Genomic DNA, 24,282 nt, shown 5'->3' on the forward strand with positions numbered 1-24,282 from the left:
CTAAAGGCAGCGAGCAGTGAGTGCTCCTCTGCTTGCTCCTGGGAAAGAGGCTCACAGCAGCGGCCTCCTCTGGAGCCCGTGTGCCAGGCCAGAAGCATCTTGGTGCAGGTGTGATGTAGTCCTGGCCCTCCTGCTGCAGAATCCCCCCATGGGGAGTTGGTCCAGGGCAAAGCTGCATTGGTCACGGGAGCCTTGCAGTGCCGTTGCAGCTGGTGGCAAGCGGGGAGCAAAGCAGCTGTGCGTGTTGGGACAGGTCGCAGTGACTCGGTGCGAGCAGGGCAGCTCTGAGAGCAAAGCGAGACCTAGAGGAGCTTGCAGAAGTGACTGTGGGCAAAACACGAGTGTCGCTACTGAAGGGGCACTTGGTGCACCAGCCAGAGGGGAGAACCTTCCCTGAAAGAGGAACAAAGAAGCACAGGGAGCAAAGGAGCAGGGCAGACTCACCACCGTCCCAGCAGCATCCTCAGGAGTGGCCAGGATCCGTGTCCTGTCCCAACGGTTTGGCTGTCGGGGGGAGCTGGCTGAGCTTTCCTCTTCCTTGCAGAAGTTTTCTCTGGAAGATGCCAGGTCCCAGGCTTTGTGCCATATGATCTGGTGGGGAGGGAGCACATGTGGTGGGTGCTGGGGTCTGCAATGGGCAGGCTTTCTGAAGACTGTCATTAGATGGATGGAAAGAGCCTTTCACGTCATTCCTTTTCCCTTCTGCTTTTCTTGGTGCCCTTGCAGGATACAAAGGAGGAGGTCTCAGAGAAACCAAAGCCTGCTCCAACCGCAGAGAAATTCGGCTGGATTAAGAAAAGCAGTGGGGGACTCCTGGGACTGTGGAAGGATCGTTACATCCAGCTACGGAAAACGCAGCTTGTGGTCTTTGAGGATGAGGTATGGTCACAGCTAACTCCCTTGAATAAAGGCCCTCAGTGACACACATTCCTGCATTTTTCACTCTTCCCTCCAGCCCATTCCTCTCAAAAGGACTTCTCCAGATATCTTCGGGAAGGTTAAATGCTATGAAGAAGAGACAGCTGCTGCGTTTTAGAGTATATTATATATCATAAATATTTCAGCCAGTAAATATTTTGACAGTGTTATTGTCAAAAAAAAAAATATGGGGGCAGGACATCCTGTGACAAGGCAAACAGAGTAAAACTTTGGGCGGAAGCAGGATATGTGCTAGTAGTTTTTGGCATTTAAAGGCTAAAACTGCACTGTAGCAGACCGGCTGCCCACCTGCTGCTAGAGGGGCTGAGAGAAGGCCCCGCAGCTGTTTGGCACCCCTCAAGTTGCTGGAGCTGCTCCTAGCCAGACTTTTCAGGGTTTCATTTAGGCACTGATGGGCGCAGGGCAGGATCATGAGCGTTTGCCTTCCTCCTTAAATGGGAACACGGTTTGGGTTTGGCTCATCTCTTCCTGTTAGTTGAGCGAGCCAACGCTGAGGGAAGGACTCCTGGGAGCCTTATCCTGGACTTCCCTAGATAAATTGGGTGCCTTAAGTTCACGGCCTCATTTAGAGCTGTTTCTAATCAAGTGAGAAATAAGAGCCAAGCCAAACCTTCCCTGCATCTTCATGCGAGAAGAATGAAAAGTGCAGGGCCAGTCCTGCTGGGCTGCAGGGGGACTGCTTGTCCAGGTGGGTAATTCCTGAGCCTGCCCCTCTGCTGCTGGGCTGAAAGGGGCTCTGTGAGAGCTGCGTTTGCCACAGCCAGTCACGTAAGCTGCAACCCAGAGAGATCCAAAACAGGGGCAGCTAAGTCTAAGCCCTGCTGGTATGTGGTGGCTAGAAGCAGCCTCTAGGCTGAGGTTTTTGCATGCATGTGTCAGAAGAAGTGTCAGGAATTCTCAGCGCACATCCGCACGAGGACGGTGCGCCTGCGTGGCGTCTGACACATGGGGTCCGGGTCAGCCGTGGGCATCAGGATGATAGAAAATACAAACACGTCAAGTTTCTGTGCAGTGTGTCAAGGGAACAAGAATGGGGAAATGTTTCAGCAGTTGCACTGCTGTGGTGGTTTCAGGAACAACGGGACTGACAAATGAGTTTGGTTCTCTTTTTGAAAAAAAACATAGTATTGCCTAATATAGAAGATTTGCTATGAGCAGTGTAGGTTAAATGGTATTACCTCCTCCTGTACGCTGAACCCTCCTGCTCTTTCCAAATCCCGAGGCTTTCTGGAGGCGTTTGTTCTTGGTTTTGAAATGTCATGAAGAGTGCAAGAATACCGAAATGAGAAGTCAGTGTCAGGTGATGAGCTGCTTGGAAGACAGGCAAGGCAGTGGGGGTTTCGAGACCTGCAGCTCTTACGCAGAGCGACACAGCCTGGTCCTGCGAACTGTCGTCCCTCTGCAGATTGCATCCAAGTCCCCCAGACACCTGTTGACTCCAGCTGAAGCTACAGGAACAAATAGATTTGAGTTTATAAACATGACATAGTCTTTTTTTAGAGGGCACGACTTTAAAAACAAGATATATGGAGGTTCTTATTACCACAAGGGAAAAGGAAGCTTTTAAAGCAAGATTAATTTTCAGAGACATTCAGAAGAAGGAAAAATCCCGATCATTTAAAGGGTTATTTTATTATCTCAACAAGGAAAATGGCATTTGTAACAACCAGACCTAATGTTTTCTGGTAGCCTGCGGACTGTGGTAACATCCTGTAATAAATTGCATCTGTAAGCCACAGTAGCTACAAGGCCCCATTATTGTAAATAAGGGATCATGTTAATATCTATAGGCTATTAAACAGGCTTACAGTGAAGTCAAATATCTTAGGGGAGGAAATTGCTACAAAATTGTCTGATAGCACAATAGGATAGCATGTGTTTGTGCAGACTTACTACAGGGAAACTGAAGGAAATGGCAATTTTCTGTACTCAGGAGGGGTCCCGTTACCACAGAATTGTAGCAGTTCGTGTTTATTACTGTATTTATCTTCCAGTAACGTGAGTCAGGGCAGCACTGCTGTCTCTATCTCACAATTGGGGAACTAAGTTTCTGAGATGAGAAGTGACTTGCCCAATGTCGAAGGAGAGCCTGTGGTGCAGCGTGCTCCGGTGGCTTTTGTTTCCGGATCTCGGTCTGCGTTTTTTCGCTCGTAGGAAGAAACATTTTTAAATGGGATTCTGCTTGCTGGGCTGGAGGTTTAACCACCCCTGAAAAAGAAAGGAGATAAAGCATTGGGCAGCAGAAGTACATGCTTATTTCTGTATGCATCCTAATTTAGACTGAAGTAGGTTAAATGGGAGGGAGATCAGCTTCCGTGTGCGAGGGCAGGTTTAGAGTCTGCATCTTGAAATTGGTCTAAGCCCAACAGATTTCCAAGAAATGAGCTAGTGACTTGGACACATCGTCCTGTTATCAGTCCCTGGTGTGCCGGAGCCCTTTGTGAAGAGGTGTTAATAGTGCCTTCAGCAGTTGTTTCATATGCAGGCACACTTGTTTATGCAATTGCACAAGCTGGCAGCTGCACTTGTCTCTGAAGTTTGTGTGTGCAGAATAACAGCGGAGCAGAAGGCCACCGAAAGATCGTGGCAATGACGTTTTAAATACAGCCTGAGCATAACACAAACACTGTATTTTAGCATCATCAATAGAAATCTCCTGGAATGTACTTCTGACCTGCCTTGGAAGCGCGTTCCCCATATTGCATCTGTTCATCAGGCTTTTGGTCTCTTTCAAAGCTACCTCCCGAAGGCAAATTGCAAATGGCTATTGTGTTACTTGGAGCAGATGGCGGGTGACAGTCGTCGTACCTCGCTGTGCTGCAGGTTTCAGCGGGCTGATGCAATATGAAGGGTGGTGTATTTCTTGTTAGCTGCTCTGGCTCCATCTACAGCCCCCTACGGCTGCCCCCTCACGTAAGCTAAGACTCAGTTAAGGACACACATACAACGTACACATGGCATACCCAGATGTCAGGTGAGATGTAGCTACACAAATCCGTGCAGCTCTGCGGTGTTGGGGCACTGGGGAAATGACTGAGAAGTCTCAGTGATAGGCATGTTGGGCACAAACCCACACAGAACCACCAGGCAGGTTACTTTACAACGGTGTTTCTTGTCTCCCCGTCTCTGCATGTTCTTGCTGGAATAAAAACTAAGCCCACAGAACTACAGAGGGCATATGAAGAACAGGCGAGCCTGTGCGGAGACAAATCAATGCCATCACTCCATGGATTATAGCGAGTGAGTCTTTTGGATTAGAAGTTGGATTTTTTTTTTGGTTAAAAGTTTTTATTTTTTTTTAAAGAGTAGCAGATGACAGGGCAAAAGTCATCTTGGCAAAGTGTCTTCTAGAGGCCAGGGGATCCACCCGGCATTTGGCTTCCTGTGTGACCTCAGTGGTGCAGTTAAAACCTGCTTTTCTCCCCTGGTGAAGTGACAGCAATGTATACCCAAATGTGATTTACCAAAACGCTTTGAGATCCTCAGCTGGAGAAGAGGATGATTATTTCAAGTAGTTTAGGCATTGTACAGTGAATGGAGGGTCACAGACCATGAACGTGTATCAGTGATGAGGTCCTTGCTGGACGTTTTACTTTCAGATAAATGAAAATTTCAGTGCATCTTTCCCCCTTTTTATCACCTCTTCATTCAGGAAACTGTAGGTTTGCCAAGTGTGATTCTTTGGTTAAGCTCATGCATTAATATGTATAGGCATTTAGTAATTTTCTTCCTAAGGGCCAAGCAAGTGAAGCACTTACAGACACATCCATGTTTAAGTAGCAGTGTCTGCTCTGTGAATAGCTAATGGAATTGTTTCTCTGCATTAAATCGTGAGTGTAGGGTTTTCTGTACCAGGATTTTACGTGTCTTATTGATTGCCCCTTACAGCGAGTGCAAAAGGAATTTAAAAAACACACAGTAAAATCTGTAGAGGGAAGGAGGCCTGAAAGGAATTCCCTGTTCCCTGGTCACATCTCTGTGGCTCTGTGAGAGGTGTCAGATTGGCAGCAGATGCGGCGCCGTGGGGCAGCCTGCAGGCTGTGCTCTGCTGGGAGGCGAGACTGCTGAGCGAGGATGCAGGCAGCTAAATTCAGCCTCTGTGTCTCAGCACAGTGGAACAGAGTTGCTTTAACTTCCTTGGGACGCTAGAGGTGAAATGCAGCGGGAACTTGTCTACAAAGTGTTTGAGACCAGTTTGTAGGGGCAGGGTTGCTAAAAGCAACCTTGTCCCTGCCCGATGCTGAGCATCCTCTGGGTCACAGGAGGTTGGAGGGACCTGGAGACCTGTGGCAGCATCAGGCCCTTGGTCTTTATCTGAGTTGTGTAGAGTAGACATAAAGGATCTCTTTGTGACCAGGTAGGCACACGGAGGGGCTGGCCACTCGCCAAGGGTAGAACAGAGACAAAAGCCCCATTCTGGCACTGCCTGAGCTCACAAACTTTTTCCCATGCCTCATACACGGATTTTTCATATTTCTCTGGCTGCTTTCTTCCCTGCCTTCCCTGAAGAGGATAACTTACTTGAGGAGTTCCAGGGTCTTAGATGAAGGAGCTACACCTTGCAAAGTCAAGGCAGTGGCCCCGTGAGGCAGGGCCCTGCATGTCCCCACCTTCCACGCCTTTGTTCCCTGGCCAGGCCATAATCCCAACGCCTCCCCAGGGAGGAGGGAGGCAGCTGAAAGTCAAGAGATGATGGCCCAGCAAAGCCACAGCTCCTCAGCCTGCTGAGTCCTTCTTGTCCCCTCGCTCTGTCACAGCCCGTGGCTGTTCTTAAAATGTGGAGGGTGGCTGGCATGGGGTGTGAGGGCAGTTCCCTGTCCAAGAGGCAGGAAGGATGGCGTAGACAAGGAGGGTGACGCAGAGCCAGTGGGCTCTGCTGGGGGCAGAGCCGCCCTCCAAGGATGGGGAGGTTTACCAGGAGGCTTTGTGCTGATCTCTCGTCAGTGCCCAGCCAAGCCACGTCCATCCTGAGCCCAGCAAACCTTCGTGTAGGAGTTGGCGACCACAGCAGTCGTGTGGCAGCGCTGTGATGTGGGTGGTCATCCACCAAAGGGCAGGATGAGATCACCCATCCCCTACGCTTGTATCCCTGACCTCACCCTTCTCTATCATTTGTCGGCTGCTGAGGGGTTATTATTTCCATCCCTGTCGTTTTGCAGTGACATTGCAATACAAGGCAGCAGGAGCCTTGTGCCTTCAAAGGGCTCCGTGTCAGCAGGATTTTATCTGTGAGGTTTTAGGTTTGGGCAGGATTCGTCTCCTCCTCCTAATATCCCTTTTCCCAGTTCTCTGGTCACATTCACCTACTCGGTGTTAAACGAAACAAACAGTAATGTCATTAAAATAATAAACCTAAATTAGATCCAGACATCCCTCAGTGGCTCAGAACTTGCTGTGCGTACTCGCATTCGCTCTGCTGGGCCCCCATCTCCAAACAGGAGGCTTGAAAAAACTGAACGCAGCCCGAGCTCTGCGCAGTGACTTAAATGTCAAGTGGTAAGCGAAGGAAATTCCCCGCAGCCCACTTCCCTCTGAACTCTCCATTCCCTGCCTCCAGCCACGCAGTAACTTCCTGGCTACGACACATTTCCTCACCCCACACCCCCTCGCTGCTACAGGAATTGCTAAATACAAACCCGTACGGGTACGAGCCGCTGCCCTGGGAGCGGCCTCAGAGCTGGGGATGGTCACGGCTGGAGGTTTTAATTTAGGATGGTAATAGAGAGGTTCATGAGGCGTGCTGACTGCAGCACTTTAGTGGCATGAACTGCTCCGCGATTCTCACTGCTTATTTGTGTAATATGTAGCAAAGGGAGTTTTGCTCTGTTCCTGTCTGAGACACGGAGAATATTATGTTATCTGCCCGGCGTTACGCTGCAATTCCTATTAGGGCTGGTGCTCTGCAGCTGAACTGAGCCACGCACCACGAGTGGAATTTTAGTTATGTTAGTGGGTGAAAGGAGCCAAGTTTGTGGCCTGCAGTCGTCGGTGGAGAAACTCCAGAGATTAATATTCCCCACCGAGCCACTGGCCCCGACAGTTGTGCTGGCTGTACGGGACTGTATTTCCAGTCCTCAGCATTTTGACAGCTCAGAGCATGGCTGTGAGAGGAGCGTGTCCCTGTCGCATGTGGCTGCCACTGACCTTGCTCGCAGAGGCTCAGATCTCAGCTCAGCTCCGCCACGGGCTTCCTGTGGGGCTGGGGCAGTGCTGCGGTGCCTGTGCCATCTTCTGCCCTGTGAAGAAGCAGAATAACATCGATTTTATTCATTGCAGGGGGGGAGGTGATTTAGTGGGAGGTGAAGCGGGAGTTTGGGGGTGCTCTGAGATCGTGCCAGGAAGCGTTATAAAAGGGCGGTGTGTTATTCGTTGGACAGAACAGCAAAAACCCCCGCAGCAGGACTGAGGGCATTCACAGCCTGCAGCTGGGGCAGAGTCCTTCCCGCCTTGCTTCTGGCTGCAGATCCCTGGATGAGGCCACCGGAGATGGCAGAGGCTGGTGTTCTTGTCCACAATGTGCTACTTGCTCAGCCGCTGTGGACCACTAGCCACAAATCAGCCTGTAGCTTAGAGACCTGGGTGTTTTCTTGGTGGGATACCAGCCTGATTTATGGGGGCTTGCTGTTTGCGTGCAGGTTTATTTTTAAGGCAGAAGAGCTTTTAGACAGATGCAACGGGAAGACATGCAGAGGTTGATGGTATGTGATTGATTTCAATGCCTCCAATTCATAATAATGTTTCATTCCCTCTCTGCAGGATGAACAGAAATGCATAGAAACTGTGGAACTGGAGAGTTATGACAAGTGCCAGGAAGTGCGTGCACTACTAAAAAAGAAAAACCGTTTCATTTTAATCCGCTCCCCGGGTAAGAAGGTAGGATTGCCTCTCTCATCACCCTCAATTCTGCTAACTCCCAAATGAGTCCCCAGGCAGCTGTGCCCAGAGCAGACGAAAGGCTCTGAGGTTTAGCTCTTTGCCAGCTGGGAGAAAAGACCTGTAGCAGGGGATACAATATGCAAAGAGGAACACCATTGTCTTGTAGAGTTTCTTACTGTGTTGGTGGATCAGTCTTCCTGCTACTCAATTTACAAGCACATTTTCCTCTTGATATTTTTTGGCCTTACCACTTTATTTCTTCCAATACTCCCTGAGCAGTGGAGAATGACCCATGTGCTCTGGGCTCTGTTGTTCCCCAGGTGCTCTGGGCGAGGACATGTCCCTGTCCCAGCTGTATGTGCTGTAGCTTTGCTGAAGTTCCAGTGAGATCAGTGATCCCGATCCATGTCCTGAGACAGTTCCTGAACTTGGAGATGCTCATGTGAGCAACTCCAGTGCAATGTTACTTGCAGCCAAAAAGCTCCTGGAAGAAAAGATTTATTCTGCAAATTTAACGAAACTACAACCTTAGGTTCCTGTGCAGCAGCTGGTTATATCCAGGACCAAATAAGCAGACTGGTGTCACAGAGAAGTCACACATCCACCCGAGCTCTGACTGTCTGCAGGGATGCGCTTGCCTTGCTGTGTGTGCCCACCATCACCACATATACTTTGGAGGCTTTTCTGCATTCCTGCTTCGTACGTGTCAGCATCTTTTTGGGCTGGGATGTTTCTGTTGTTGCTCTTAGATAACTCACTTTGACTTACATTCTAATTCCAATGCGATTTTGTTGGCTTAAAAGATCTCATTGAATCTCCAGATCCGAGAGGTTGTGAGGGGACACGAAACATCCCAATTTCCGTAAGAATATGAACGGCCCAAAATATCAGCTGACGTGCATTCCCTCATCTCCATTTTGTTTAAATAAATGGAGATTGTTTAGTCGTCGTTGTCACTGCTGCTTATTCTGTCAGTCCCGTCACTCAGCGTTTACCCAGCTGAGTTCAGAGCATCATTGTGCCAAACTTGGTTCCAAACAACAAATCAGAACTGTCCCAAAATGGACCGGGGTGGGAGTGGGGAGAAGGTGAATGATGTGTGTTCTTCAAGTAGGCACAGTTTGTATCGGGGAGAAAAGGGATATTAAGCAAAATGCACCAAGGCTATGGTAGCCTGGAAATAGGAAGCTATGCCAGTGAGCTCCTGCTCAGCACAGGGTTACAGAGCAGTGAGTGTCTCCAGTTTGGCTGGGGGTTTAGTGTTTGTTTTGTAACTTCATTAATCACAAATAATGTCAACTTTAGATTGAAAGTGCCTAACCCTGGCAGGCTTGGTGTGTTTTCTGGAGGGTGCCTGAACCACCACAACTGCCCCTGTGGGATCCTCCTGGCTACTCTGTGTGTGCACACCTCCTCCCAGGGAGGCTAGAAACAGCACAGTAGGAATTATTTTTATGATGTGCAAGTATATTACTTAGGCAAATTGTGTAGTGGCTGCATGTGTTTCTGCTCTGCTGAATGAACCAACAAAGGGTGTGAGAACTGTTCTTAAACCTTTCGTTTCTTGCTAGGAGAAAGATATGCCCGAATTCTGCATCGAAAGGGAAAATTCACCCTTTTGGTATGCTGGCAAGTTTACAGCTCCCCTGGTTTTCATGCCAGTGATTAAATGGAGACCTAGATAGAGGCCACTTTTTTTAAGGCTCTTCTGGTGAAAAGGAGGGCTTTGATAAGTGAAAAGTTCCCTGTCTGTTCCTCCCTCCCACCCTCCTTTTGGCTGGGAATCTGGTGAGGGTGTTGACACACAACATACTTTTGCAGATGTTAGAACAAGCTTCCATTAGGAGGCCAGTGTGCACAACTGTCCTTCTTCTGTTTTGAAATTGCAGCTGTGGCAACAGATATCTGCCGAACGTTTTCCTTTTGGGAGACTTGCTGCCATCTGCAGTGTGCACTGCAATTTAAAATCACCCTACAAAGAGGCTTGCCAGGCCCTTCCAGATCTTGCTCGGTTTCTTTGCCCCCTTATCCTGAGCACAATGCCAGAGGATGCAGAAAGCGAGCGAGTAAGCTGGGAAAAGTCATTTGTATTTCAGTGCACCAGCAGAAGTTTCCCTGTTGAAAGCAAGGACCCCGGTTTAGCTGTAGGGGAATCCAGGTTTAAATCACCGATGTGACATTTCTGAAGAGCAGAGGACACTTGCAAAGAGCAAATAGTAAAACAGAAACAGTTCAACCCCTGCCCAATCTCAAATGCTCTGTTCTGCCCGCAGCAGTTGGATGAAAACTGTTGGATACAGAGAGCTGAGCAGAGAACTTGTGAGAAAGGGCAGCAACCTGGGCTTTAAAATTTACTCGTGATGCAAAGAGCAGTGTAAACGACACCTGGTGTAAGCTGCCTGGAGCCTACAGACTGGCACAAGTCTGCTATTCAGCAGGTCTGAAAGCCTTCAGCTACGGGAAGAATGGCGAGAAAGAGACTGGTAGGAAGGGAGAGTCCACCAGCAAGCGCTGCAGCTTACCACACGTCCTTCCCTAACGCTGCCAGGCACTAACTCAGCACCTGCGCTCAGGGCTGGAAATTTCCACTGCTTATTTTTTCCCTTCGTCAGCTTTGGAGGAGCCTGGACCTGGAAGCTGCAAGAGATTGCAGTGAAGCACGTTTGCCCTGTGCCCTGGGGTCCGAGCTTGGCACAGTTCTTCGGCAGAGATGTTGCATTATTCCCAGCGTTGAGGCAGCTCAAGAAGGCAGGAGATGCCCTCCCATCTGGCAGACTGGCGCGCTCTTGATAGTTTCTGACCCAGCTGTGCTCTGGCCTCTGCTGGAGGTGACCGCCCAGTGCCGAAAGGCAGCAGAAGGGATCACGTTCCCGCAGCTCAGCCAGCAGGTCACAGCAGTTCGCAGTCCAGTTTAGCCCCGACCCGCTGGCAGCTGAAGATTTGCACTGAAGTAGCTGAGAAGTCACAGGTTTCTGTCACCCACCTCTGCGACAGACTGGCAACTAGTGGAAAACGTCAGCTGGTGTTGGTAAATGTCTTAACTGCAGCTTTTCACTTAGTGAAAGTACAACGGGATGGCCCTGGGAGCACTTCTGCTCCCTGGAAAGCAGGGTGAGCACAACCATGAGGTCTCCCCGCCTGCAGGCCGACTGATGTCTCCGAGAAGACGTGGAGCAGTCCGGGAGATGTGCTCGCTGTCGCCACGGGCAGTGGCCGGAGTGGGAGCCTCTTTTGTTGCACGACATCCAGGCGGTGATTCAGCAGGAACTGGCTGGCTGTGCTGTGCTCCGAGCTGGCTTACAGTAAATTGCACACCCTGTATTCGCGGCTCGCAATGGTCGCTATCACGTTAGGGTCAGCCATGACAGCTTTTCCTGGCACACCAGGCTGTTGTTCATGGCTTGACTCAGGCTCAGCTGGCTTCAGCAGCCAGGAGAGCAGACTGTGTTGCCCTGCCGGCTGCCCTCTGGCTTTAGGTTTGGTGTCACTGAGTTTCCATGTAAAAGTGCTGCTGGAGATCAGACCCTGCCTAGAGCTGTGCAGGGGTGTATCCTCTGATACCTGTCAATACTCAGGTAAGTAAAAATACGAAGTAAACTCATTTGTTCCATGTCCGAGGAGGACCTGGGGATCTCACACCAGTGTACAGTGCCACAGCAGCAGGCAGAACTGAGAACAACTCCTCCAGCTCGTTCCTGCGTCGTCTCGGCTTTAACACAAGCTTCCACCCCCCCGTGGGTTGGCCTCCTCCCCTGTGCCTGCGGTGGAGGACACGAGCCACAGAGGGATGCAGACACGCAAGGGACTGCGAGGGAACAATAAGGCTCTGTCTGGCAGCATCACGAGTGCCAGCCTCGGAGCCCCAGCAACCTGACTTTTCCTTGGTATGGGTGGATATTGTGCTAAAAAGGAGAAAAACGTTCTTGAAGAAGGGTAACTGGGTGCACCGGCTCTTGCTGCTGCCTTGGGAGCGTCTTCCCATGCATCCCCCTCCCCACGCTGTCGCTGGGTCTGCGTTAGGTGGCCGCAGCAGGCGGTCAGCACTAAAAGGTGCATGGTGGAGGGAGACCTCAGCTTCCCATTACTGACAAGCAATCCCCCAGAGCCCTCGCTCTGCCCCGCCGCTCAGCCACTAGCTGACACCAGCACTTAGTCACAGTCCCAGCTCTGGGAGGCCAGCAGCTTTTGTCCGGGGCCCAGAATGAGGCACAGAAAGTGGCATTAGAATAGGAAGCTTGAAGTGAGGCAGGAATCCTTCCCTTGAACAACATGTACAAAGCTTTCTAAACGCTAGTGTGGGCTGCCAGGTCTTTGCCAGGCAGTGTGACAGCTCAGCTGCTCACAAGTAGAGCTTTCTCATAAGCTTTTGTAATCACAAAGCTTTGGGGCAAAATCGTTTCCAAACAAAAAAAAAAAAGTTTTTAAGCACACACAAAACCAGGCCTGCTTGAGCTAAAACAAAACCTGGCTGTCACTGTGTTTTGGAGCCTTGCCTTCCCTTAGGTTCCCTGGTTAGCATGATCCTCCTGGGCCTTAGACAAAGAGCTCTTTTTCCAGAGCGCTGTGGTGCGGGCCCTAACCTCTCCTCTGGGCTCTTAGGAAGACATGTGGCCCCAATCACCTTGTGTGCTAATTAATCAAACAAATACACTTCCCCAAAATTGCCGCTTAGCTCCCTGCTGGCCGTGCTGTTTGGCAGGGTGTTGCACCTTGTCGTTGTGATGTGCAGGTGGAAAACTGTGGCACTGAAGTGAGCAATAAATACAGAAAGGAGGGGCAGTAGGCTCCTAGCAGAATAGCAGGCCTGGATATAAGCAGATGAGGCTTTAGCTCTGCAGAATTTCTCATGGTGCTGCGTTGGTCAGGAGAGCATCCCAGTAGGGATGTCTAGAGCATAGGTATGTAAGCTTTCAGAAATTGCCCCCAAACAGTTGTTGTACCACTTTGTTGTACCATAAACAAAACTTCAGCCGATAAAGCATTCAGCTGTCAGTCACCCTTAGCTTTGTCTCCCTCATTTTATACAGTCCAGAGGTTCTGACCCTCTTGTGATTTCAGAACGTGGGGCCTGGTTTACAAAAAGGATGAGGCATTGCTCTTGAAGGCAGTGCAAAGGTGGTGGATAGCTGTAGGATGCTAAATACCTGAAAAAAATATCCAAACGAGACCCTTCTGGTACGTGTGGATGAGCCTCTCTGTAGCTCACCTCCTCCTCTGTGAAAGGCGGATAATTGCTCTGAAAAGTTACTTGTGAAGCCCACAGATATTGTAGTGATAAGCAGCAAAGAAGAGATCATTAATGGAATCAGTAATTGTGTCTTCAGGGCAGGGCTTGAGCAGATCAATAAGACATATTGACCCATAAAACACACTGTGGCATAGCTCAGTAAGAGCACCACCCCTGTCATTAGGGCCGGTGATATGAGGAACTTGTGCAGCAAGGCTGAGCTAAGGCTGCCCAGGCGACTTTGGGATTGTCTAATTTTTGAGTGCTTGATTTTGCAACTCGCAGGACGTTCTTTGGCACGAGAGTCTACCTGTGGGCCTGCACAGAGCAGATGAAGGCACACAGTGGGGCTATTTGGATCCAAGCCAGTCTGCCACCTGGGATGTGAAGACGGTGTTTCTCTCACCTGAAGTGTACTTTGGGGCAAAGCTACACAATATCTATAAGGAGCTCAGAACACAACAAAACAAACATAAAAAATAGCACGCTACCTATTGTTCCTGTGGTCAACAAGAGATTCAAAACACTGAGCGCATCCTGGGATAACACTGGAGGAAGAACAGAGCTGGCTGAATGGGGAGTAGCCATACAATGCCCACTGCTCCCGACCACATTTCTGCCCCATGCTTTTTGCCAGCTGCCTCTTGTACAGCCTCATATTTTCTTATTCTTAGGACAGCCGTGGAAACCCCAGAAATTGTACCTCTGTGGTGTCTGCTGCTTTATTTTTTCATTTGCAAACAGAAAAAGATACGGTGAATTCGTTCACTCACGCCGCCCTCGCGCTGCATCCCGTCCCCACGCAGCTGAAGCGGTGTCAGGGCAGCTGAAGTCAGCTGGATTCCTGTATCGCTTCCGTTCTGCAGAGCTGCAGGAACAGGGAAGCGGGCAGAGCCCGCAGCATGCAGGTTTCCTACTGCTCTCTTCTCGCAGCCTGTGGGGAAGTTGAGGATAAAGGACTTTATTGCATTTGAACCGCCACAAAACAACTTGGACTTTCAATCTGATTCACTACACACGGTTTGACCATTCCCTGTACAAACTTCACGCTGCCATAACACCTACTCCACGCATTTTGCAGAAGTAAAAAACTCTCACTTTTCTTATTTCTGTATTTATTAGTGGCGAAAAGAAAACTAGAGCAACAAACTGCTCAGCATAACAAAATTCTGTTCATGGGAGCTGTGAAGTGAGATACTTGCCAAAGCGCAAAGGAATCTGTAGTTTAAACACAGGTTGGAACTGGATGTTATATAAAAACTGAAGGGATATACAGAGAGCAGAAAGCTGCCTCTCTGTTCTTGACAAGAAATGCTTAGGCAGAATTCTCTCTCCACTCTTGCAGGTTCATGATATCAAATTTCAAGCTCCAACTTTGGAAGAAAAGGAATCGTGGATAAAAGCTCTTAATGAAGGGATCAATAGAGGCAAAAACAAAGTATTTGATGAGGTAAGAGAAACAGTTTTCAACCTCAGTATTTCTGTGTCAGTTCTCATTCACTGCTTTTTGAGCTAGGAAGAGAACTTGCCCGAGACCCCACGCTGAATGCCAGGCATGGTCAAAGGAAAGAGAAAGCCCTTTCACAGCTGGTATGCAAGGCACACCAAGCTGCATCCCCATGGGCTAGGAGCTTTTAGTCCCTGCAGCTCTCAGCCCAAGTAGCTAGAACATGCAGAGAGCTGTTGGCGCCCTTCTACCTCCTGCTTCTTTTCCCTCTCTTCTGGCAGGGTTAGATGCAGGGGCAGCAGGGTGAGTAGATGTGTGCCAGAGGCACGGTCTGTGCTAAGAGCTAACGTCTCACGGGGAGGCCCATGGGACACCAGAGCTCACCTAAGTTTGTGGAAGATGGTCTGGTGGCTTCAGTGGGTTTTGGATCGGACCCTCAGCGAATGCACTGGTGTTCCCCTCTCCTGGAGGAAGCTGCTGGGGCACAGAAGCAGCTGCAGCACCAAGCCAGTGAGGACTCGTCTCCCCCTGATGTGATTCTCAGCACCAAGCAGCCTGGAAATGGAGGTGTTTGGTTAGGACATAGCCCAGTCTTCAAGACTGGAAAAATCTGCAGTGACTCAGTCCAGCAGCTATTCTGCCTGCAGCCTGGAGTCCAGTGGAAAGTTACTCCGTGGCTTCTCAGCCCAGCTGCTCTCCTGCCTGCCTCTCAGCTGGCCCCAGCACCTGCACACCCCAGTCCTCCTCTCCTCCTGATGTGCAGGGGCAAGGATGAAAATCGCACGTCCTGGAGCCTGACAAACCTCACTCAGCTCCCCGTTCGTGTGTGATCAGCCCCAAACCAAACTGAAAGAGCAGTACCAATTCTGCAGTTGTTTCTGTAACCGAAAGGAAGTGCACAAAACCACCGCCACGGGAATCACACAAGAGCTGGGCAGGGTAGCTAGGAGACTAAGAAATCAGCAAGATGTGTTGAGCAAAGGAAACCAAAGCTGTGGGTAAAAGTTTTGAGTAAAGGGCCTCGGCTGGCTTGGATTAGCTGTTCTCCACTGAAAACTGGAAAAGCTCCCTGCTGTATCAGCCAGGGACTGGGACCCATTTTTCCTTTTAAATCCTTCTTTCACCCTCACCAGCTTTTCCTATCGGACAGCCTCGTGGTCCGAAGGGCAGCAAACCACGCTGACCTTTCACCATCCTCTACACTGGCTCCGACCCTCAGCTGTGGCCAGCAGGATGTGGGAGAGCTGCGAAGAGAGGAGAGCTGCACGACAGCCCTTCCTGGCTGCCCATGCCTCAACCCAGCGCCGACAGCCCTGCTACCACGCTGAGGACAACCTCAGAGTGCCTGGGCTGGCTTTAGAGGCCCTGCTGCCCATGGGATGCCTGTCTCTGGCCCCAGGCAGCGTGGGAGGGTGGCAGACACCAAGAAATGCCTGTGACAGGACTGCCTCCTCCCAACCTGGGCTGCCCAGAGAGGTTCTGGAGTCTCCATCCTTGGAGATCCCCTCGGAGACGTGGTCCTGGGCAACCTGCTCTGGGTGGCCCTGCTGACGGCCTCCAGAGGTACCCTCCACCCTCAACCACTTTGTGATACCTCGCTGCCCGTGTGTGGGAAGCAGTGGATTTCCAGTCTGATGCCAGGAAATGAATTTGTTAATTCAGCTACAGTTGCAATTAATCCAGGTCACTGCTCACACCTTCTATTCAGCTTCCTGCAGTCATTAGAGCCGTACAAGGGAAGGTCTATTACGAAGAACTGCTGATACAGTTCACCGTCAGGTCACAGTTATTAATGGGCTTTCACCTCTGAGATGGCAACAGCAGTTTTGGTGCTGTGCTCTGCCACACGCAGGAGCTGTTCCAAGCCCAGGCTGGGGTGGGGACAACAAAAGCCCGCTTGAGTCCTTCTCTGTCCTGCCCGTTCGGCAGCGGGAGGGTTAGCGATGACGGACCTGAAGGTTGGATGCTTTGATCTGCAGTGCCTTTTAGAAAAACGCAGTCCTACAGGGGACTGGTACCTTAAATATCCATCACATGCGTGTGGGGCTTTGCAGGAGAACTGTAACTAAGGTCTGAGGTTAAGGCTGTAATGGTGAAATATTCAAAAATCTTCCTGGATCCCAACGCTGCGTCCCTTCCTGTGTGCCAACGACACCTTCATAGATGGATCATAAGAAATTAATACCTCCTTTCTTTTCTCTCTCCCTCCCGTTCCCCCTTTTAAAGGTGAAAGTAGACGAGAGCCTTTCCCTGGACCATGTAACTCGGGACAGAGTGAAAATGACCCAAGGTCGCCGGCCACCCACGAGAAGCCACCTGAAGGAGGTAGGTGCGCTGCCCGGGGACTGGGCCGGCCCCCCAGCTGCACAGCAGGCTGCTCCTCTGTCCAGCCACCAGCAAACCCCCGGGGAAAACCCAGGTGCGAACAGCCCACAGAAAGCCCACAAGGGAAACGGCTTCCCCTGGGAAAAACGGCGCCAGCACCTCTTTAGCAAAGCTCCAGGTTCCCATAGATCTGTAGCGGCTGCGACGCGTTACGATATATTTAGCTTTCCATAACTCACGAGCTGCTGCGCTGTCTGGTGAGAGCCATTACAGTTTCACTTTAATCAGAAGAGACCGAAGCTCCTATGTTTATTTTCTAAGAAGTGATGATTTTGTAGCCGCAGTGGTCTGATGGTACAAGAACTGCACGGTCTGTGGAGAGAAGCAGTATTTTTTATTAAACTAACTGGAAAAAAGCAGACAAGCTTTCGGGTTTACAAACCCTTCCTTAGCTCTGGACCAGAATACATTATTCTCCCAGGCAGCTTTATAGACTGGCCTGTCTACTCTTAACTGATCTTCTGGATCCGTCACTTACAAAAGAAGGAAAGAAATAACACCACAAAACAAACCTGCAGCTCGTTTCTACGGGAGAAGTTCTTATTAATGCGGGATTCCCGAGATTTACGAGTAAGCTTCCACGGACAGATTGATATTTTAGCAGAGCATTCATCTAAAGCAACGAAGGATTTGAAATCAAACCTTCTTACTTCACACTTCCCAGGCTCTGACTTATGTGTCTGCACAGCACTCAGATGACCCTGCTGCAGAAAATGAGATGCCCCAAGAGTTTTAACTTTGCATAGAAATGGAGGGAGAGTGTCTCTTCTAGAGAACTGCGTAGGAATGAATCACAGGTGCCCATCTATCCCTCCAGAGAACAGCAGAACAAAACCTGGCAGAAGCTGGCAGAAGCCTCGATGCGTAGATTCTCCGATGCCTAGAATGGGTTCAGTAAAGCAGGAAGCCAGCTCACTGTTTTCACGAGATGCTTCTGCTATCTGCAAGAGCTCTCACTTTCGGCCAAATCTGGGGGGAAACTGGCTTGCAAATTCAAAAGCAGGAATGGGGGGAAAGAGGGAGGATAGAGCCTGCAGAAAGATGAGTATCACGGTTGCCGGCTGCAGCGCTGTGAAGGAAATGGGATGAAGGATCATTTTTTTCAGTGTCAAAGCAGGCCAGGTAAGGAGGGGTCAGGGCCATGCAGCTTGCCTCTGTGTGTCTTAGGGGCTGGAAAGGCAAGAGAGACTTTACCTAAACTCTCCGCGCTGCAGGAGGCTGGCCTGAGCTGCAGCTGCACCTCTGTGCGGCGTTGGGCCCCCTCACACAGGAACATTTCTCTCTCCGGTGTGCCGAGCTCACACCCTGTAGCGTGTTTACCGCGTCCACCCTTTTTAGGATATCCCTCCCCTGCTCGAGAGATTTGCACGCAGGCTGTGGTTTGAAGGTCTGATGGGTTGAGGCTTGGCCCCAGCGAGGCAGCGGTGAAATCAGGCTGAAGGCAACGGTCTTAAAACAGCATCCCTGCTCAAGTGGCCTCAACGTACGCTGACCATCCGAAGATCGATTTGTTTTACATGTTCAAGTGGAAATAGGGCAGTCCTGAAAGCAGCAGGGCTCTGGGGAAGCACGCTGTAAATGAAGGGGGTAGAGGGATCCAGCTACGCCAGGATGAAGAATTCAGGTTGTGCAGAGCTGAGAGCGTAGCACCGAGAGGAAAGCAGAGCAGTTAAGGCTATGGTGGAGCACGTTTTGAGATGGTCTGCTCAAAGGAAGTAGTAAAAAAAAATAATTCTGTGCTTCGGTCCTAATTCTTGACTGCTTGTGGCTATTGGCTTTGTTATTCTCGTGCAAGTCGCTGCGCTATCAGGAGGAAAATAACTCAGCAGCAAAAACGCTCATGGCATGCACCAAACATGCTGGTCTGGAGGAAAAGCAGGGCTGTGCAGAGGGACGGGGGTGCTCCATTTGATGCATTCGAGATTTGCTGCAGCGTACGTGATCTGACCCTGCTTCCTTCTCTGTCGGGTGAGGTGTTTGGGACTCACAATTATCACAGCTCATTAAATTCTGGCACAGCAGATCTCACTCCCTTTCACTTATGAGATGAACGCAATGCTGTTGGAGGGCGGCTCGGGGTGGTGCTGCTCGGAAGAAGCACGAGCTCCGTAGATTGCTCTCGAGCTGTAGAAGCAGCTGCTCTTGAGAGCACCGTTTCTGTAATCAGTCAGATTCTCCTGGCAGTTTCGACAGATGTAAGTATAAATAGGGGGTGGATGTGTGAAACAGTAATCCCCTGCCTCCCCCTTGCAGCTTAGGTTTTATGCCGCCAGTGTTTATACCGCTGTATCCATAGCAATTCCTTGAAGTTAAAGGATGGAGCAAGGGACTGATGGAATAGAAACTGAAAAAAGTTCTCTCTTGTGTTTCAGGCTGCCAAGTCTACGTCAGACGGTATTCTGAGACTAGATCTGGATATAGTAGACAATGGACCACCCAACTTTGACTCCACTATCAGCGAAAGTGACAATTTGCCGCCTCAGAAAGAAACTCCAAAGCCACCTATGCCGCCTACAAAACCCACGGGCACAAAAGAAAACCAAGATGCAGAGAACAGCGTTTCTGACCAGGAACATAAAACGCCCCTGCCTCCGGATAAGAAGCTGAAGGAAGGCTTAGCATCAAAGGACGATGTAAATGCCAAGGAAGAGGACTCTGTAAGCAGAGAGGAGAACGTGGAAGAATCCAACGCACCAGGTGAGGAGAACAGCGAGAAACTTGTTGAGCTCAGCAGCAAGGGCACATCAAAACCTCCAATTCCTCTTCCTAAGAATGTGTCAGACAAGCTAAAAGTGGCTTGGGACCAACCAGTCTCTGAACTTGAAAACACAGAAGACTTGAAAGCATCAGGTGACAGTAGCAAAGACAGCCTTGCTGAGACTGCGGCTGCAGATGTTACAAAGCCTCCTGTTCCTCCTCCTAAGATTCTGTCAGAAAAGATGATAGCCACTATGAACTCCAGCCACAGCGACCTGGAAGCTGGGGGGTTGGAAGATCTGGGGTCTGGCAGCTCCAAGCCCCCGGTGAACGGCGTCGAAGCCAGCGAAGTAGCAGAGTCCACATCCCCAACAGCTGAAACTAAAGAAGAAAACGGGAGAACCTTGGCTGAGAAGGAACAGCAAAGTTCAGCAGAACAGAGACCGAGTTCCTTAGCTACAGAAACAGGCCAGGAGAGTGTAAAAGCAACTACTGAGAAGAAAACCTCCGTAGAAAACACTTCAGGCCTCAAACTTCGCAGTTCGTCTCTGGGAGACTTGCTGTCAGATTCCAAAAATGCACAGACAGCACTTCCAGGTCAAGGTTTCCCCAAGGATTCCCATCACTGCTTAGCTAAAATGGAGGAGAAAGTTTCTAACGAAAGGGAAAAGGCAGAAAAACTTCTGCAGCAGGTTTTACGTGGAGGGCTGGAACAGGTCCAGGAGGGGAACGGACCCCCAGTGATGGCAGAGACGTTACTCAACGAGGCGGTGGAACAACTTCGGCAAGCCACGCAAGTCTTGCAAGAAATTAAAGGTCTTGGAGAACTGAAAAAAGAAGCGGCACAGAAACAGAAAGAAAAGCAAAAGGATCTGGTGACTCTTTATAGGAGAAGTGCTCCCTGACGCACTCTTCAAAGAGACTTGGTTTTCAAAATCAAAGCTAAACGTTTGCCATTTATGATTTGTACCGTTGCTAGGCCAGTGTTCAAAAGGTGGTGTTTTGCTGTGCATGCACCATGTTAGTGGGACAGAACTGAGCTTTCAGTTACAGCCTCTTCCTCTCTTTCTTCATGCTGTATGTACCAGTCCGGTTCTAATCCTCCCATCACAGCAGAAGGTTACAGGACATCGAACAGCTTCGAAAATGTGAATGCTTTTTAGGGACTTGGTCCAAAGTACTTTCAAATCAATGGATCAGGCCTTAAAAACTTCTGATAATCAAACCGAGTCAGAATTTTGAAAGGAGTAGAATGGCTTCTCTAGCAAAGGCCCCCGTCTGTATTTAGAAGCAGATACCAGGTTACACTGGCACCTATCCGGTTTTCCCAATTCAGTCATTTAAAGATAAATGCAGTCAGAGAACATTTTGCTTTGTTTATATACACTTGCTGGCAAGGTTTCCTGGAGCACCTGGCCCAGTGACATCTAGGAATGTAAGGATAAGTGGCTTAAACTTCTCCGAGGGTGCTCGTAAAACCACATCCACAGTTAGTGACCGCACGCAGAGCCAAGCAAAACTGGCCAGCTCCTGGCTACGAGGAGTGTCCTCAGATCTAGCTTCGTTCTAGTGCACGAAGGCAATCTTCTGAGTCCAGCCAGGCAATGCTTTAGGTGGGCTACGCACTGTGTAGGCGAACACAAGTTTCAATGCATCATTGCCAGGCACGTCTTAATTGTTCCTCTTTCATCAATGGGGAAACTGAGGCAGATACAGAGCAGGTTACACGTGGCCCTTGAAGAAGCGTGTTGCAGCAGCACAACATGCTTCTTTTTAAGGACCGTACCTACCTGATAACTCTGAATCCCCACTTTGTAATTGGAACGATTAGCCAGATGCTTGGACAGCGTGTGTCCAGGAGATGCCCAGGGGCTTCCCGGGAGAGCCTGTCCTTAAGAAGCTCATTTGTTAAGGATTTGTGTTGCCTTAGCTGTTGGCTCCCTGTTGTTGGGATGCTAGCTGATGGGAGCATGCATATCAGGCAGCCGGTCTGGATGAGACCCTCGTCCTATTTAGCAGGCTCCTACCTGCTGTGTCCTGGCTAGCCTGAGGGCCACGGTTTGGCACAGACATCTGTAACTGGAGTACGGAGGGAAAGGCATTTTGTGCGCACAGCTTTGGGGCTGGTCCCTGTGGCTTAAGTGTAAGAAAATAAAAATACATTGCTACGTAAGGGGCTGAGGAAAGCATTGCAGGAGGCGCTGGCACAATTCCCACAGCTCCCCCACCCACCTGCTGAAAGCAATCACAATTCCCATGGTTTCTAGTGATTAAAGTTGTGATAAAATCATGTCTTTGCACCGCTGCTGTACAGTGCTGTACCTGAGCTGAGTCCCCTCTCCTGTTCCCTATAGTATTTGCTCTCGGGAGAATCGTATGACATCCTGAAGGGCTTCTCCTTTGCTTAAGCCAGACTATGGAAGCACAGAAAAGGATGATCTTTCCAGACTGGTTTTAAGGAGTAACATGCTACCTTATCTTTTTTCTCTCATTGTCAGCACTTTTCTCCTGTTATTCTTTGTATAATTCCCCAGGTTCCACAAGGCTGCAGTGGGCTGCAAACGCCTCCCTTTGCAGCAGCACAGTGAAGCTTCATCTGCACCTCTTCTTAGGCTAGCCCATGTGCTTCGGTTCTGAGAAATGTCTCTGGGCTTCCAAATCCCCTGTTTTTCACCACCCAGAGCCATCAAGATAGGTAGTGAGTGACTAGAGCTGATGCTTCCATATCTTTTGATTTTAATTTAAGAAGCCAGGGTGGTCTGTCCCCCTCTCAAGACAGCTGTAGACAATGCATGGAAAATCAGTTCTTAATTCTCTCACGTGGGAGGTTCTACACAGTCAGGGCTCAGGTGCCACAAAAGCTTTGCGTTGAGACAAAAAGGTTCCCATGTCCTAAGCCCACTGCCAGGCACACAGCCCGGAGCAAACTCTGGATCTGTGTAATTTGCTGCTGTAGATTGAATGTGAACCGTGGGTCTTAACTTGCCTTTCAGATATTTTTAGGACAAGGGCTAATCATATAGACTATTCTCTGTGCCTATCTGCTATCTAAATGTATTTTTCTGCATGTGCACTTTTGTTTACCGAACACTGTGTGGTATGAATGTGAGCTGTCAGAACCTGGTGCGCACTGGAAGTCGAGGGACATCAGCTTCAGAGAGCAGGCAGGCATTTGCAGGATGCAGGTCTGTAACAGGAGATAAACCAGATGGGGAAAAGAAGTCCACACTAACAGGAAGACACATGAACCAGGGCAAACTCCGGGTGCAGGTTCATATCCCCAGGTAGAAGCCAGTCCTGACCTCCAGGATGGGCAAATCAAAGCCTGGAACTGAAAACTCATGAGAATGGAGGTAACTTACGGGAAGGGCAGTCCCCTAATGCATATACAAATGCTTCTGCTCTCACGGGTGTTTCTTGTGGCAGTGTGTTCCGTGGGTACCGTCTGGCAAAGCGCTGATGAAGATACCGAGACGTCCCTATCTGTTACAGCCAAACCTACAGGATGTGCTTATATTTACTGTATATTTTTATATAATACTGGATATTCTAATGAATAAATGTCTGACATTTTACTGAATACCCGTCAGTAGGAATCTTAACAGAAAAAAAAAACACAACCCTATTTGTTAGGAAATGAGCACACGAAATCATTTTACAAGCTGCAGCTAATGACAGTTTTTGCTGTACTAACAGAACTTACTAGATTTGTATTATTTCTTGTAAATAGGTATAACTTAAGTGGAATCTCCATAGTACCCGGTAACTCTACTGCTGAAAACATTCCGTTGGAGACTTTTTAACTGTTTTTTTTCTAATAGGGTTAGCAGTTTCATCCTAAAATGTCTAGCCCAGCCGTGAGCCTGATTCACCCGGACTTCACAGAAAACAACAGATCACGCTGCTTCTGCAGTTTTCCCACTTGTTCTTCTCAATCTGGTCATAAGCTGGGCTCTGCCTAAGGCAGGAGGGTGGGCTACCCTGTAGCTGCCTTCTGGAGTGCTTCTAGATGCTCCTCTGCAAATGGCAGGGCTGGTGACAGTCAGAGATGGGATCCTGGTCTGATAAGCCTTTGCTCTGACCTCCTGCAGCACCTCCCATCTTCAGCGTACATCCTGCCACCACGCACTTTTTGGTTTCTCCCCTTAAACATCCGACTTCTGGCTGCACTAAGGCTGCTTTCTTGCGCCTGGGAACACTGTGGGCATGGAGCGCTGGGGCGTGAGCCTGGGTTTCAGGCTCTGCCACCAGGTTACATTAGTGACAGGAAGGAAGTGAGCTTGCAAGCAAGCAAACGTGGATGACTGTCTGAAAAGCAGCTGCTGCAGCCAGTGGAAAGGCAGCACTTTGTCTCCTGCTTGTAACGAGCTTTGAGATTTGGCAATAAACCCCCTTTTAAATATCAGCTGTTTAAGAGCCATTTGTCCTGAGCAGGGGCAAAGATGAGCCAGGAGGACTGGCACATGGGGGCTTTGCTGCGGAGGAGGGCGCGTTGCACCGGCTGTGGTCAGGCTGGGGCGAGCTAGCTGCTGTGCTAACCACAAGCCCGGAGGAAGGAGAAGAAGCACTGGGGCTTGCAGGTGGCACACAGCTGGTGCTGCTGCACCCAGCCAAGAGCAGGCTTCGGCAGTGCTCTCGGGGCCGTCCTTAACACCTTCATGTGGATGTCGGTGTGTAGCAAATGTGAAACTCACCCAGCAGTCATCCCCGC

General features: G+C 49.7%; 1 protein-coding gene across 1 annotated transcript; it reads left to right on the top strand.

The window, feature by feature from the left end:
• Positions 1 to 629: 629 nt before the first annotated feature.
• PLEKHO2 (pleckstrin homology domain containing O2) lies at positions 630 to 23,973 on the top strand. The gene is made up of 5 exons (XM_035336349.1): positions 630 to 879; positions 7,696 to 7,812; positions 14,388 to 14,492; positions 16,716 to 16,814; positions 19,247 to 23,973. Exons 1-5 carry the CDS (start codon positions 664 to 666, stop codon positions 20,474 to 20,476), a joined length of 1,767 nt encoding a protein of 588 aa, XP_035192240.1. The 5' UTR covers positions 630 to 663; the 3' UTR covers positions 20,477 to 23,973.
• Positions 23,974 to 24,282: the final 309 nt, after the last annotated feature.

Source organism: Oxyura jamaicensis, chromosome 10, assembly GCF_011077185.1.
Source record: "Oxyura jamaicensis isolate SHBP4307 breed ruddy duck chromosome 10, BPBGC_Ojam_1.0, whole genome shotgun sequence".
Classification (NCBI taxonomy): Eukaryota; Metazoa; Chordata; class Aves; order Anseriformes; family Anatidae; genus Oxyura; species Oxyura jamaicensis.